This window comes from Hippocampus bargibanti, linkage group LG16 (assembly GCF_051943395.1).
Source record: "Hippocampus bargibanti isolate YZ-2025 linkage group LG16, ASM5194339v1, whole genome shotgun sequence".
Classification (NCBI taxonomy): domain Eukaryota; kingdom Metazoa; phylum Chordata; class Actinopteri; order Syngnathiformes; family Syngnathidae; genus Hippocampus; species Hippocampus bargibanti.
In genome coordinates this window covers 1,720,381-1,736,901 of record NC_142749.1, presented here as the reverse complement: position 1 = coordinate 1,736,901, position 16,521 = coordinate 1,720,381, and the positions used below count along the sequence as shown (strand labels likewise).

The following is a 16,521-nucleotide window of genomic DNA, read 5'->3' as shown; positions in this document are numbered from 1 at the left end:
ACATCAACTGTTGAATGGCTTGCTTCTGCTTGTCCTCATGAAGGCAAATCAAATTCTCTGTGTTGATGACCTCATTATGGTCAGCAACAAGCTCCTCGATGTCATCTGCATTCATTTCGAGTCCCGTAGGTGCTGGCAGAGATTTTATGACAACAAAAGGCGCGAGTCCGATGATTCCACGGACGCGGAATAAAACGCGACAAAAGAAGGCGGGCGGGGCAAATGAAATGGCACATTTGCGTCTAACAATCACGTCGTGCAAAGCAAACTGTTGGATTTGCCAGCACAAGACACAGCGATTCACTTTTGTCGTCACTGGTGAGGTGACAGTGACTCGTTGAAATGAAATGAAATTGAAGTGTTGCGAGCGGCGGCCACGCCCGAGCTGTCAACTCGCACGTGACAATTTGGCGTGACTATTGACACGCTATTCCGGTGTGTGTGAAAACACTAGCTCTGATCGGCTTACCCTGACACATGACTCTACCCTTTAGCCAATCACAATCACTTCTATCTTCATCTTGACAGGGGTGCGTTCATGTGTAGCAACACAAAAACGTTGGCAAGTGTTTGTCCCTGCTCATTCAGTTAGACAATGCTTTCCAAACAGCCTAGAGTCATAAGAAGTCGTGCGCTATTCTCAAACCTGAATGCACCCCAAGTCTTGGATGACAAATAAACAGAGCAGAGTAGTTTCTTCAATTTATTCATAGTAACGCACCGCATTTGAACTGAGGCTGAACACGAGCCTGTGGTGTTTATTTTCCGGTCCCATAATAGTAAAATTATCAGCAAAATGCTCCAAGTAGGCGATTGACGTGTGCATTCAATGAGAGAGGATGTGGAAAGTAGCGCCGGCTGGAGCGCTGTTCGGTCGTGTGCTTCCGCCGAAGATCACTCCACCAGATCCGAAGGTCGTGTGCTTGATGGACCGGCCGTGGTGGGTGTGTATTATGAAAATAGTGGTTATTATAAGGCTTAATTTTCATAAATTTGACGTTCGTATGATGAAAAGTTCGTATTATAAGGAGTTTGTTATTTTTTTCCTCCTCTACGGCACTTGTGATCGACTTGGGACTAGTTGGGGATCTACCAGTCGATCACGATCAATGTAATAATAATCATAATAATACATTGTATTTATAAGCACTTTTCAAAGCTCTCAAGGACACTTTACAATCACAAAACAGGAACATAAATAAAATTGCAGATAAAATTATAAATAAGAACAACAGATAAAACTACTTACTTGCACTATATATGTACAGTTTTTTTATGAAACGGTTTTGCACATTGACATTTGCACAGTACACAGTTGACAGTTTTATTTTGTTATGCTCAGAATATCTTGTTTTCTATCCTTTCACCCCCCACCACATCCCCTTTCAATTGCTGATGTGGACTGAAACTTTCCCCATTGTGGGACAAATAAAGGTTTTCTGATTCTGAAACCTACCCAGACATTGCGATTTTAAATAAGTGGGTTGTGAGATGCAAGGTGGAAAGAAAATCAATATTACGGATGTGTGGAGGAAGAGAGTTCCAGAGTTTGGGGGCAGAGCGGCAGAAAGCCCTGTCCCCCATCGTGCTGAGATAGGCAGGGGCCCACAGAGGTGGAGGGGGGGGTGAGGATCTGAGGGAACGAAAGGGAACAGAAATTATTTGAAGGTCAGATATAGGTATGGGGGGAGGGGGCAAAGGTTATGGATGGCTTTAAAGTCATTACAGTGAAGTCTCGTTATATCGATATCGGATATATCGATAGTCCCGGTTATATCGATACTATTTCTATGCACGCACGGAGAAAATTACATGCAAACCGGGTCGGATATATCGATAGTCCCGGTTATATCGATATTTTTTCGGACTCCCTTGAATATCGATATAACGAGACTTTACTGTATTTTGAAGTTAATTCTTGACCGGGAGCCAGTGGAGCTGTTGGTGGACGGTGGTGATCTAGTGAAAAGAGAGGGTTCTAGTGATGATCCGGGCTGTGGAATTCTGGACTAGTTGTAGTTTGTGGAGCAATTTGTGAGGGACTCCAAAGAGAAGTGACTTGCAATAATCAATACGGGCGGTGATGAGACTGTGGACAAGGATAGCAGTGGAGTGAGGCGTGAGAGACAGACGGAGACGATTGATATTGCGTCGGTGAAAGTAAGCGGATCGGATTATGATATTTACATGGGAGTGGAAAGATAGTGAGCCATCGACGATGACACGCAGGCTCTTGACCTGAAGGTAGGGGGAGACAATTGAACTGTCAATTGCACAGGAGATACTTTTGGCTTTGTTTCGGGTGGATTTGGTACAGACGAGGAGAAGTTATTTTTAATTTTTATTTTTTGCTGTTAAGTTTGAGGAAGTTATGGATAAACCATGATTTAATTTCTGAGAGGCAGAGTGAAAGGAAGAAGCTGGAAGAGAGGCGTCGGGTTTGCTGGAAAGATAGAGCTGGGTGTAATCTGCAAAGCAATGAAAGTGTATACCAAATTTACGGAAAATATTCCAAGGGGAAGAAGGGAGGTAATAATAGAGGAGGGGTCCCAGGACAGAGCTTTGGGGCACACCAGAAGACACAGGGGTGGTCTGTTAGGTGAAGGAGTTGTTTTGGATGAACTGAGAGTGGCCAGAGAAATAGAAACTGCAATTGTTCCAGCTCCGAACATGAAACATATTCAGTAAAAACAAATTGCATGACAAAACAATAAATGAAAGACAAAAGTTATTAGGATGAAAGACAAAAGTTATGAAGAGGATTGAGCCAATAAAAAGGCACAAAAACCTCACGGGGTCAGATCCACTCGGGTCTCAATATCCTGAGGATCTTGGTTATCATTCCTTCTTCCTTTGTTTCGACAATAGTTTACTATGCTTTTAGTATTGTCATTGTTTCATAATGGCTGTGCTACGTTCACAAAGTTTTCGGTTTGAGTGTGTTGGTGAATGCACGTCATTTTGTGTCAACGTAAAGTTCATTCCGACTAATGCTGATCACTTGGTAGCATAGGAACAATAACAAGGAAACAACTCGATGTTTTGTTTTTGTACTTCTTTCTTTCCTTTCCTCTTCCTTTCATAACTTTGCTGCTGTTAAATGTAAATTTCTCCACTGCGAGACGAATGAAGATACATCCAATCCAATCCAATAGGGAATATAAACACACTGTAACACCATCCATACAAAGCCCGTTGGATGGTAGGATGTACCGTCTGCTTTTGGGAACATTTAATGCTTTTAGGTGTGCCTTATTGTGTGTAACATACAGAAGCTTTTTTTCTATAATAGTTCAGCTCTAATTTTTAACATACCAGGTTAAAGCAAAATGTTATACGCTTGGGTTAAAGTTCCTGAGAAAAGTAGAAGGCCCTTAATATTAATCTCGTGTATGTGTGTGTGTATGTGTGTGTGTGCACGCGTGCGTGCGTCTGTGTGTGTATGTGCGTGCGCACAGCTGAAGAAGAAACAAGTTTATGTGGAAAAGGTGGAAAGGATGCAACAGGCTCTATCTCAGCTGCAAGCAGCCTGCGAAAAGAGAGAACAACTTGAACATCGACTCCGTACAAGGCTGGAGAGAGAGCTGGAATCTCTTCGTTTGCAACAGGTATGCAAATGAAATATACAAGTTTCAGACATTTATGGGTGTGTGAAATTACCCAAACATGACTTTGCCACACACACACACACTCACACCATCAAACACACTGAACACTCCCATCATAGCAGAGTCCGGCACCACCATGTCTGGACAGTAGGTGTGTATATATATATATATATATATATATATATATATATATATATATATATATATATATATATATATATATATATATATATATATATATATATATATATATGATCCAAATTGAATTCAATTTGGATCGTTCATACAATAGCCTGCTTAGGCAAAACAGGTTAGGCAACATTCGTAATGCTGATGAGGTGATACCGGCGGGAGTGGGGCAAATAGGCCAGTCGTTAGTCAGGAATGTAGGAACAATCAGGGGGGCCACAGGGAGTGGTCCTCTGCTCCCCCCACCTGAGAGTAGGGACCTATCATAGCTGTGTTCGGCGCCGCCATGTCTGGACATTAGGGATATTTAAATAGGGCCGATACGACCGGTCAGACTTTAGTTCGCTGACGAAGCCTCTTGGATAGGAGGCTAAACGTCCGAAACCTTCAAATTTGTACAGATGACGGCTGAAGAAACCTTCTCATCGACAGTAAAACTTTAGTTTGCTGACGAAGTTTCTTGGATAAGAAGCGAAACGTCTGACACCTTCAAAGAAGTACAGATGACGGCTGAAGAAACCTTTTCATCGTTACCGATAACAATGTTCTTCTCTCGGAGAAAGATTCCTTCAAAAAAAGATTGTATTTTTATTTTTTTACTACCGTATTTTTTGGATTATACGTCGCTCCAGATTATAGGTCGCACCAGCCAAAAAAAATGCATAATTAAGAAGAAAAAAACATATAGGTCGCACTGGAGGATAAGTCGCATTTTTGGGGGAAATGTATTTGATAAAATCCAACACCAAACAACATACATGTCATCTTGTAAAGCAATTTAAAATAAATTAATTAAATTAAAATAAAATAGAGAACATCAGGCTACGTTTCACTTCTTTTTTTTCCCAACATAACACCGCAGCTCTCGCTCTACGCAACTCCGATGGACACACCTCCTTTTTGGTAACCAAGAACAGTCTTTTACAAGAGTTATTCAAATAACTCTAGCACAAAGAACATGCTAACAAGTTTACCAAAATATCAGGTTTTGCTCCAAATCACCAAATCCAAGGAAATCTTCATCCTCGGTGTCACTTTTAAATTACTCCCCCAACTCGGCAGGTAGACAAGGCGCCACTTCCTCTTCTCTGCGCCCTTGCGGTTTAATGTGAAAATAACATGCGAAATGATATACAGTAATAAAAAAAAGCATATATAAGTCGCTCCGATTTATAAATCGCACCCCAGACCAAACTATGGAAAAAAACTGTGATTTATAATCCGAAAAATACGGTACTCACATTGTACTTTGCGGATTTCACCTATCGCAGGCTATTTTTGGAACGTGTCTCCCATGAGAAATGAGGGTTCACTGTAGTATCTCATTGCATTTAGACAGCCACCTTCATTTCAAGCTCATACAACTCCAGACCCATATAATTTTAGAAATACAGTAAAGTCTCGTTATATCGATATCGGTTATATCGATAGTACTGCTTATTACGATACTATTTCTATGAACGCAAGGAGAAAATTACATGCGCGCAGGATCGGATATATCGATAGTCCGGTTATATCGATATGTTTTCGGACTCCCGAGAATATCGATATAACGAGACTTTACTGTACGTACCTCTTTTTCTGTTGAAAGAAGAGAGTCTAAGGCTTCTTACACTGCAGTCAATGCTTATGTAGTCCTAAAACTCATTATTCTGTGTGTCCTGCAATTTGAGTGAAAATGACAAAAACCCTGGAGTGGACACATTTTTGCACATCGCCTACTACTGAATATAGATTCTGTAGTAGGACAAAACTGACACAAGCGTTCTGAACATTTTCCAATGTTCTAAAAATGTGGAATAAGATGAGTTTCAATGTTTGCAAACATGGCCCCCAAGATGTGCGCACATTTTCATGATGAGATTGTACATGTACAGGAAAGTGCCTGTGTCTGACAATCATGTTTTCCAATCTGGGAGTTGCTTTCTGTGTCTGAATGGAAATTATCTCTTCACATTTTACACTGGTGGTAGGTCTTTTTTACAAAATGACGTTGGACGGCCTGGATTTCTCTCCCTGTGGTTTCCCTCTGCAGTGTCTGTACGTTCCTGGAGAATTACACTACTGCAGTGGTGAGAAATCAGTATGTTCCTAGTTGATGATTGCTAGATCATTATTTGAGGAGCTCTGGGTTATCAGGTATTGCGTGCAGTCTATAGTCAACCCCATATAAATTCGCCTTTACGTCTCCGACATGCTTTATTTATTTTTTTATTTTTCTTATTCCTGCATTGATTAGATGAAATATAGATCTACATCAATAAAAAAAAAAAACTTTTTTTGTTGTGAAAAAATGAAGGGTTATGTTGCCACACTCATATGTGGAGAAATAAAACCTAGCTGATAAAATGATTGCCCATGCTTGATCCAGTTTTGACCCCAGATCATAATACGAAGTGAATCAGTGAATTTTTCTTGTAAATACAGTAAAGTCTCGTTATATCGATATCGGATATATCGATAGTCCCGGTTATATCGATACTATTTATATGCACGCACGGAGAAGATTACATGCAAACAGGGTCGGATATATCGATAGTCCCGGTTATATCGATATTTTTTCGGACTCCCTTGAATATCGATATAACGAGACTTTACTGTACATTCACTCAAATTGTCACCAAAATATTTTAAGACCTTCCTATTTAAACAACTGAATGTTGTGATCTTATATGTTCGTCTGTGTCCATACAGCTGTTTTCAAGTTTTAAGTTCTTGTCATCAAAATATTTTTTCCTTTCAGCGTCAGGGAAGCACACCAAACAATGGTGTGGTCTCATCAGAGTGCAGTGTCACTGCACTAATGGAGCACCTGAGGGAGAAGGAGGAACATATTTTGGCTCTGGAGGCTGATATGACCAAGTGGGAACAAAAGTACTTAGAGGAGAGTGTCCTGAGACAGTTTGCCCTTGAGGCCGCCACTTCTGTTTCTTCTCAAAGGTACATCCTTTGCAAGTTATATATGTATGATCATAATGTGATGAATTTTCTTGATGGCATTATAGCATCTTTTTTACAACAGCTTCTTTTATTACAGACAGTGGCGTTTTAGGTGTTCAATTACCTGACACGTTTCGGCTTGTACTTCCGCCTTCATCATGATTGTGATTGAACACCCAAAACGCCATTGTCTGTAATAAAAGAACCTGTTGTAAATTAGATAACAAGGACGCCATTGTCTGTAATAAAAGAACCTGTTGTAAATTAGATAATAAGGAGAATGTATGAACTTAACACAACTATTATAGCATCCTGTTTCCTGGTAATAATGGCTCAAATTTAGTTATTCAAGGGTCCCATAAAAGAAACAAGGGCAAGGGTGCCTATGTCTTTTTGCTGGTTGGACCTAACTGAAACTCAAAATTGTGTGCACGAAAAAAACAGGATTTCAACTCGTATACTTTGAACAATCAAATTTTGTCATTGGTGATGCGCTTGCTAAAGTCCATACACTGTCATCTCTACACTTATCCAAATTACTATGCACCTTTTTATGCGGTCTGGAAGGAAAGGCCAGGCAAGGCAGTTTTATATACATTGCGTCATTTCATACACAAGGCTGTTTTATTCACATTTGCGAAGCAGATGGACAATAATTTACAAACATGAGTTAACGACATTCAAAAGCAAAGGGAATAAAACAGCAACAGATAAAAATGGGTTTTTAAAATACCTAAGTGAGAAAAAAATATTTAAAATTGTTTAGTAGTGTCATAATCTGGTTGGTGACCAACTGGTGGCGCTGTCGGTCCCGCCTGCACCTGCACAGGTGCCGGTCGTTTCCAATCAGTCACACTCAAAAGGACACCTGGCACGACCATTCGGTGTCGGGTAATTGTTATATGTCATTAAATGCTGTTGAACACATTGTATGCTGTTGGATGCAATTGTATGCATTGTGTGCAGTGCATGTGTTTGTTTAATCTTGGCGGACTTTTACTTTTGGTCTTCTTTTGCTACTTTGTATTTTTTCCGTTCAGATGATTTTGATGTTTTACATTTTGTTCCTGCTGACTTTATTTTAATACAATTTGTCAAACAACCTCCTACTCACTCCTGCCTGCTTTTTGGGATCCGCACCCGCCATCACCACCTCGCAAAACGTGACAGAATTACCCGACCAACCATCGGATCCCGCAGGTAAAACGGACCCGTCTCATTTCAACCCTGTGCCTGGCAACGCTACGTCCACGTTAGCCCATGCCTCGTCGAGTTTGAATTACGTAACTCGACGAGCCGTAACGTCCACGTCAACGTCCGGCCGAGACCTCCTTCCAGGTGGCCGTCCAGGGTGACACTGGGTGTCTGGCAGTGCACGCCCACGTCCAGCCACGCTGTCGTCGTGCATGTTTGAATTGAGTCACATCCACGACGAGCCGTGCAACGTCAGCGTTCCACATAAGTCCGAGACCCCACTCATCGCTGGATCCCGAAGCGGCTAAGGACTGGTCTCGTTTCCCCGGTGCCGGGCGGTTCGCGTCCACGTCAGCCCACGCCTCGTCGAGTTTGAATCGCGTCACTCGACGAGCCGTAACGTCCACGCCAACGTCCGGTCGAGACCCGTTCCCATACAGCCGTCCAGGGTGCCACTTTGCGCCTGTCAGTGCAACGTCCACGCCGCCCCATGCGTCGTCGCGTGAACGTGCGAGAGGGATCGCACTCACGCCCACGACGAACCGAGCCGCGTCTTCGTCCACCCCAGGCCGAGTCCCGTTCCCATCAGGCCGCCGCCCATCATATGCTGGAGAGGCAACGATTGCCGTCTCCATCATCGTTTCCAGGCGAGTTGGACCTTTTGGGAGACTGTTGGGACTTCTGGAAGCAGTCCCTTGAAGGGGGGGTACTGTCATAATCTGGTTGGTGACCAACTGGTGGCGCTGTCGGTCCCGCCTGCACCTGCACAGGTGCCGGTCGTTTCCAATCAGTCACACTCAAAAGGACACCTGGCACGACCATTCGGTGTCGGGTAATTGTTATATGTCATTGAATGCTGTTGAACACATTGTATGCTGTTGGATGCAATTGTATGCATTGTGTGCAGTGCATGTGTTTGTTTAATCTTGGCGGACTTTTACTTTTGGTCTTCTTTTGCTACTTTGTATTTTTTCCGTTCAGATGATTTTGATGTTTTACATTTTGTTCCTGCTGACTTTATTTTAATACAATTTGTCAAACAACCTCCTACTCACTCCTGCCTGCTTTTTGGGATCCGCACCCGCCATCACCACCTCGCAAAACGTGACAAGTAGGATCATAATCAATGGTATGACAAAAACAATTTTAACTTGGAAAAGCATTTACACTTGGGGCTGACTCTATTGGCAGTTTATTTATGCGCAACATTACTGTAAACAGCTAGCATTGTCCAGATTGACAAGGGTGACTTTTTTTAAGATAAGATGAAAATGTATTAGTCTCACAATGGATAAATTGATAATTCACAGCAACAAAGTTAGGGAAAGGACGAGGAAAGGAAAAAGAAGTAGAACTGTGGCATCACAGGTGCACACCGCGGCGCTGAAATGTATACGCTTTTGAAGTGCGACTTTCACACCTTTGATGTTTTTCAAGTCCTTTGAAGTTTTTGATGTGCGTCTCAGCCTGAGGAATTTCCCACGCATGAAAATGGGTGTAAAAGTAGCTTTCGCGGGACAGAGAGGGCAGATTCATTCGGACTCAGACACACACGCACGCAGACTCGCAGAGACCCGCATTCTGTGCCACAGGCTTGTGCAAAAATGCAAAGAGGGACTATACAGTTATATTTGGGTTACTGTTTAGAGAGTTTATGGCGAGGAGGAAGGAGCGGTTTAAATATTTGCTGGATTTGATGCGCAAGGATCGGTAGCGCCTACCTGAGGGGAGTAGCTGGAGAAGGTGGTGGGCAGGGTGCGGAGGGTCTCGTCCGATTTTCCACGCTCTTGTCTTGATTCTTGCAGTGTGCAAGTCCTTGAGAGTGCGTAGGGCGGTGCCGATGATTTTTTCTGTCTTAAGTGTCCGTTGAAGTCCGATTTTGTCCATTTTTGTGGCGGCCCCGAACCAAACCGTGACGGACGAACACATAATTGATTTGATGACTGCCGTGTAGAAATGTCATAGAACTTGTGGCAGGCCATGCTTTTTCAGGAGCCTCAGGAAGTACATCCTCTCTTGGGCTGATACTCCAGCATGGAGTTGGTATTGACCTCCCACTTCATGTCTTGGGAGATTGTGATTCCCAGGAACTTCACTGTTAACACGGGGTAGTTGGATAGTGTGAGAGACAGCTGTGGTGATGCATGTTTCCTGAAGTCCACTATCATCTCTACCGTCTTGAGCATGGTCAGCACTAGGTTGTTGGCAGCACCAGGGCTCCAGCTGCTCCACTTGTTGTCGAGACACAGACTCATCGCCGTCTTTGATGAGACTGAAGACTGTGGTGTCGTTTGTGAACTTTATGAATTTGGCAGCTGGGTGCGTTGAGGTGCAGTGCCTTGGGAGAATATAGTGGAGAGAGGACTCATACCTGTGGGTCTCCATTGTTAATGGTGCGTGTTGATGATGATATTTTTCCCAGTCTCAACTTTTTGTCCGTCTCATCAAGAAGCTGAGGCAGATCATCTGGGACACACCGAGCTGGTGACGTTTGGGGCGAGGAGTTCCGGGATGATGGTGTTGCCTACCAAAAACCATTCATTCCCAGTTCGACGCTTCATGAGCTGCTATGAGAAAAAGCACAAAGTCATCTCCTCTTCCCCATTAACTATTCACTTCTCTTGGCCTCTCATTACCGTATAATTTTGTTCTGTTGCTTGTGAGGCTATAGTTAGTTGGATAACTGAGTTAGGGTGATGACAGGTTCTAATGTATGTATTCGGGGAACATTTTGTCTAATGTCCAATAATCCTTGAGCACAGTGATTTACTGTCCTTATTTTTAATCTTGTAAACAGATGACACAGCTGGAAACCTGCCTCTTTCTCTTCTAATTACCCATTGGGTTTGGCGTGTCATGGTTCTGATGGTAATTGGGAGCTGAAACGTCTTCTGCTAGTTACCTCTGTTTTTGGGTGTGCCAGGTTGGACCCACATATTTCACTACCGTCACAGTCAACACACCAGGAAGCAGAGATTAGTTGTCTGTCTTTCCCTCCTTTTTGCCCAGCCGAGTGTGCAAGACATTCGGCCTCATGTCCAATTAATCCACTGCAAAGTCTCATCAAATTGTGGTGTGGGGTGTTGTGGTACCAATTGCACAAAAGCAGTTTTATTCATCTGTGGAAAGCACAGAAGTCTAATACCAGAACAGGGTTGGGTAGTGAGGATTGTAGGCGATGTTCCACACAATGTCACCCTTCCAGCCCACCCTGTTAAAGATAATCTGAAATAAATACACAGATTGGCTCCTATGCGGTGATCACATACTCACACCGATAGGGAGATTCAGATGCGCTCGGTACATTTGCTGTGGATGGATCCTCCACGCATGGGATACAGTTTCCTCAAAAAGAATCATCCATGGTTTTGAAAAGTGTTGTATATGAAATGCCCAAGACGGCAGTGAGGATGACGTGCTAAGGGAGGAACCAGCAGAGCAAGAGGATGGGACTGCGGACAGTGGCACTGAGCACAGTAAGGCAGAGGATTTGTTGTATATTCATGACAGTTCTCAACTACTCACAAGTTCAACATGTTTGGATGTTTTTCCTTATTATATATATTTTTTTTTCAAGAAGACAGTAACAGTTAAACTTTGGTAACTTTTGGTTTGGTCACTTTGGTGTTAATTCAGGTATTGCAATTTTGTCACCTCAGCTCATCCCCCAAACTAATTCAGAGTACATTTTTAAAACACCTCCCTGAGCAGGGTTGAATTTGGTCCGGTTTAAGTAGTTTTCAGGTGCGACACCTATGCAGTTTTTTGTTTTTATTTTAGAACAGTTAGAAAAGGGAAAACATGGACACATTGAGCATCATCTGATCCAGATATCAAAACGAAACGATAAAGAAAATAAAAATAAATAATGAAATAAAAGAAAAAAACAATACTAATAAAAATAATAAATATTAATTATAATCTTAATTAATATCTGTGCATTGGGGTTAATAGGTGAATTTAAATATCGTTATAAGTACTTAGGTTGCTGTTAAATTTTCCCAGGTATCCCATAGTCTCTCAAATTTCTCTCGCCTCGGACAATTAACGCAAGTTTTTCCATTTCATAAATTTCACCCACCACCTTAATCCAGTCTTTGACTGTTTGGGGTTCTTTTGCTTTCTTGCTTTTGCTTTCTTGCTTACAAACAGCTCGATGTATTTCTGGGCAGAGTTAATAATTAAATCAGGTTCCAGTCCCAGATACATGGCTTCAAAGATTGGAGGAACCACTTTTCCCACAATCCTACCCATTGTCATTCTTGTCTTTCCAGTATTTGGAAATGACCGGGCATTCCCAAAACACATGATAATGCGATGCTTTGTTGTTGCCACAGGATCTCCAGCAAGCTGTACTCAATCCTTGCGAATGCCCTTGACTCTAAACTCTAAAAAATCTGACTATATTCTTCCACCCAAATTATTTCCAAGAGTGAGCGGATGTGCAATTCCATTGCTGTGCTGTTATTTTTTTCCCATGCTTCCTGTTGGATTGTAATGGCTCCCTCCTCCGACCACTTGTTCTTTATATGTTATTTCTCCTACTTCCAATTCCTGCAACTCTTTGTCTATTTTTGATATAATTCCTCTTCCAGGTTTTGACCTGTAGATTAATACGAATATTTTATTTAAGGTGAAACCACTTTGTTGGACCCATCCTTTATGTAGATTTCTCTAAATAGTGTCTTAGTTGAAGTCATGATTACTCAATGTCAGAGATATGACAGTCAGACACTGTGGACAAAGACTCAGAACCAAAAAGATTGTCCCTACTGCCGGCAGGAAACAGCCATTCATGACAGATGTTTGAATTCTGCGGCCCTCTGCCAAGTTATTTATTGAGAGTACAGGAAAATTAAAGTCGTACATTAGTAAAACATGGTTTTCTTGATTAGAATATCACGCCCCTAGAATGTTCTGAGCCCCAACAGCTGTAAGCAATAAAACATTGTGTTTTCCATGAACTGAGAAATTTGTAACCTGGCTAATGACCTCTTCCTGTGAAGGAGTTTGAAGTCCTAAATTACTTCTGTGATAACGAGTTTCCCAAGTTCTAAATTCTATGCCAGGCCAGATCTCCTAGATGAAGCTGACAGTTTAACCTGCTGTGTCTGTTGCCCTGATTGACCCCAGGTTGTCTGTTGCTTCAATTGTGTATTCGAGTCATACATGTTGACTAAGAATATATCAGCATGAAACTTTTAAATATGATAACTTCTTATTATGTCTAATCTCTATCATTTCCCACCTTTTTATCATATATTTCAAAGTTGCATTTACATTAGTCTGATTATATGACTCGAGTGTCGTTTTAAATTATTGTTCAACAAATCACTCATTCATGATAGTTTCAACATCACGGTGGGCACTTGGAAACAGTTCAACTTAATTTGAAGACACTATATAATAACAAATATACCAAAAGAACATTTTTTTTCTTTAAAAAAAGGGAATTCTTGCTATTGTTCTGGTGACGTTAAGCGTGGACTTCTCATCATGGGACTGGAACGACTATATTATTGAGACAGTAATAATGGTTGGACATAACATTCTTAACCTCAGCTCACAAACAAGTAGAACATAGAACATCTCTCACTCACCCCCCCCCCCCCTTTTTCCCCCTTTTTTCTTGGGAAAGGAACAATAATGTTGGACAAAATATACATTTGCATGTAATTCGATCTCAGCATGCAGGGAAAGTCCAGATCTCTCCTCCCATCCAGTCCCACTCGCGGGGCTGCGTGACTGGCCCCTTTGGTCATCTGGTGCCCCCTTCCATCACCAGCCTTGATGCGTCTGTGGTAGCAGCCTGGTACATCAGGGTCCAGTCTGCTTCTGAAAATAATGGACGAGAACACAAAATGAGCGTACGTCTGCTTGATGAACCATTCTTTGAGGAGCGCCCGGGTCCATGCATTTACATGGAGCGGGGAGCTCTCGGCCACATTCCACCACTGAAGGTGTGGAAGCCATGGCGGAATTTACGGTGACCCTCGAGGCTGAGTAGCGCAATTGGCGCAGCCTCACCCCATTTAAATCATCTCTCGAGGTCACCACCGTATAATTTCTAGATTCAAGTATCTGTATTGCATTCCGATCTTACCTTGGTTTTTAGATTATCACCCCATTCCCCCTTCTGGAGTCTTCAATGCGTTGATACAAACCATCACGTCTCTGGCCACTGACAGTTCGCTGACAAAGCCTCTTGGATAGGAGGCGTCCGACACCTTCAAAAAAAAAGTACATATGACGGCTGAAGATACCTTTCCCTTCAAACATTAAAAATGTCCCCAATTACATCGCCTGAATCATCATTGGAGTTGATCTCCCAACACAATGATTTCTCTAGCACCTTCAAAAATTCTTACCATCTCTTTGGGCTAACTTGTTTCCTCATAATCTCCTAATCTCCTGATCAGGAAACAATTCAGACACAACATCAGCGACTGCTCATCCTACTTGAATTTCATTATCATGGGACATCCTTGCATTGTGAGAGATTGTTCATTCAGAGTCCATTTATGCAGGAAATCAGCTCAGGTTCAGTTCTGTGAGGCCAGCAACGAGCTTTTCAGTTGATGAGTTTCTATCCCAGGAAGCAGGTGGGATATCTTGGCTTTGTGGCTTGGCTGTGTGGCCTTGTGGCGCTTGTTTGATAGCTGAACGGGTGGATGCAAGTGGCTGTGCATCCAGAGTCCATTTCTTTCACGTAACCACAACTTGAACAGCCAGCTTGATTCCAGAGATTTCCTCGCACACGCCCCCAGGCACTCATCCTCCTGCCCCACAGTCATGCCGCCTTTGCAGCCGGACAAAATGTCGAGGTGGAGCTAGAGCAGGGGTGGGCAAACTTTTTGACTCATGGGCAACAATGGGTTCTAAATTGTTACAGAGGGGCCGGGCCAGGAGCATTTGTCGGGAGTACTTGGGCCGCATATACTAAATCTAAAGCATTAAATGTAGTGTGTGTGCAAACCTCATAGCATAGTAAGAACACTAAATCCCAATTTATTAAATGTCATTCAAATGTGAAAAATATTCCTGATAAGATAATACATTTGTCTCAGGTAATATTCAAGATATGGCATTTACATACTATTTCACAGATACTCGAAGGAGGGAATGGAAATAGATTAAAATAACATACGCACTGTGATTTATCAAGATTGTGTTTGTTTTTAATTCATTTCAGTCGAAGGTGCAAAGTGAAAGAAATCAACATTTATTGAAAAATGGAATCACTTTCAACATTCAAAACATATTATTACACAACGAAATACTCAAGCTCAATAATATCTAATTGTGTTAAACTCCGCAAAATCATGGATGGATTGTCCTGACCGCTCGCTCTACAAACTCGCCACGGACGCCCTCGCCTTTACGCGCAAACAGTACATGTGTATCTTTGCCAAGCACACACATAGGCTACCTGCAGTTAAAATTTCATACTTGGCGCGGCAGCCAATTAGAAGCCTGCTTCGTGCTTCAGACTTTCCTGAGCGTTTTAAGGTCGTGCATTTGCATGTCATTTTCCAAAATAGATGCACAGAACCTCAGCCCAGAAGAAAGATTGAAAAGAAGCTAACACAATTTGTAACGCTACAAAATGTAAACTTACATTATACCGTGACTGTAAAGTGTACTTGAGGGTTATGAAAGGCGCTCAGTGACTTGTAGCAGACAACGCAACGCAAACAATGCATTGTGCACCATGACGGCAAACGACTACTGGAATCTTCTGCCACGGATATTTACCGTAAATTAAGCAAGGTAGCATTTGTGGAAGGTACAGCCTTAATTAATAAAAAAACTATATACTTTGCAGCAATGTTTTTTTTTGCGATTTCTCGTCTTTCTTTATGGCAGGCAACTTTTCAGAGTTATCTGCCCTGTTATCCACTAACTTTTTGTCATGAATTTCAGACACCGTTTTTACTATTAATTTGGACAAGTTTGGCGTAATTTGCCTATGTCTGAGCTACAAGCAATGGCCAGCCGTGCTGGAACCTAGATGCATTAATTCACATTTGGTCAGATGTTTGTTTTGTTTTTCTTAAGTAGACTTCTTGCAAATTCCCCGAATGTGTGTGGTCTATAGCATATACATGTGCTTTGTGGATTTGGAGAAAGCGTTTGACTGTGTCCCTCGTGGAGTTCTGTGGGGGATGCTTCGGGAATATGGGGTACAGGAGCGCCTGATACAGGCTGTTCGGTCCTTATACGACCGATGTCAGAGTCTGGTTCGCATTGCCGGCAATAAGTCGGAATCGTTTCCAGTGAGGGTTGGGCTCCGCCAAGGCTGCCCTTTGTCACCGATTCTGTTCATAACCTTTATGGACAGGATTTCTAGGCACAGCCGAAGTGTTGAAGGTTTCCGTTTTGGTGGCCTCAGTATAGCATCTCTGCTTTGCTTCAAGTGGAGCTCTCCAACTCTCGCTTGAGCGTTTCGCAGCCGAATGTGAAGCGGTTGGGATGAGAATCAGCACCTCCAAATCTGAGACAATGGTTCTCAGTCGGAAAAGGGTGGAGTGCCCTCTCTGGGTCGGGGAGGAGATTTTGCCTCAAGTGGAGGAGTTTAAGTATCTGGGTG

The 16,521-nt window shown here is 42.4% G+C and overlaps 1 protein-coding gene across 7 annotated transcripts in view; it reads left to right on the top strand.

The window, feature by feature from the left end:
* Window positions 1–16,521, top strand: part of amot (angiomotin) — a 138,042-nt gene that overhangs the window by 74,365 nt on the left and 47,156 nt on the right. For all 7 annotated transcript variants that reach the window (XR_016117841.1, XR_016117840.1, XR_016117843.1 and 4 more), the window contains 2 exons: window positions 3,459–3,608; window positions 6,541–6,737. Coding sequence is in view for 3 of the 7 variants with exons in the window: in XM_089016985.1 (XP_088873111.1) it covers window positions 3,459–3,608; window positions 6,541–6,737 (347 nt within the window). In the remaining 4 variants the exon portion in view is untranslated. The remainder of the gene's footprint in view (window positions 1–3,458; window positions 3,609–6,540; window positions 6,738–16,521) is intronic.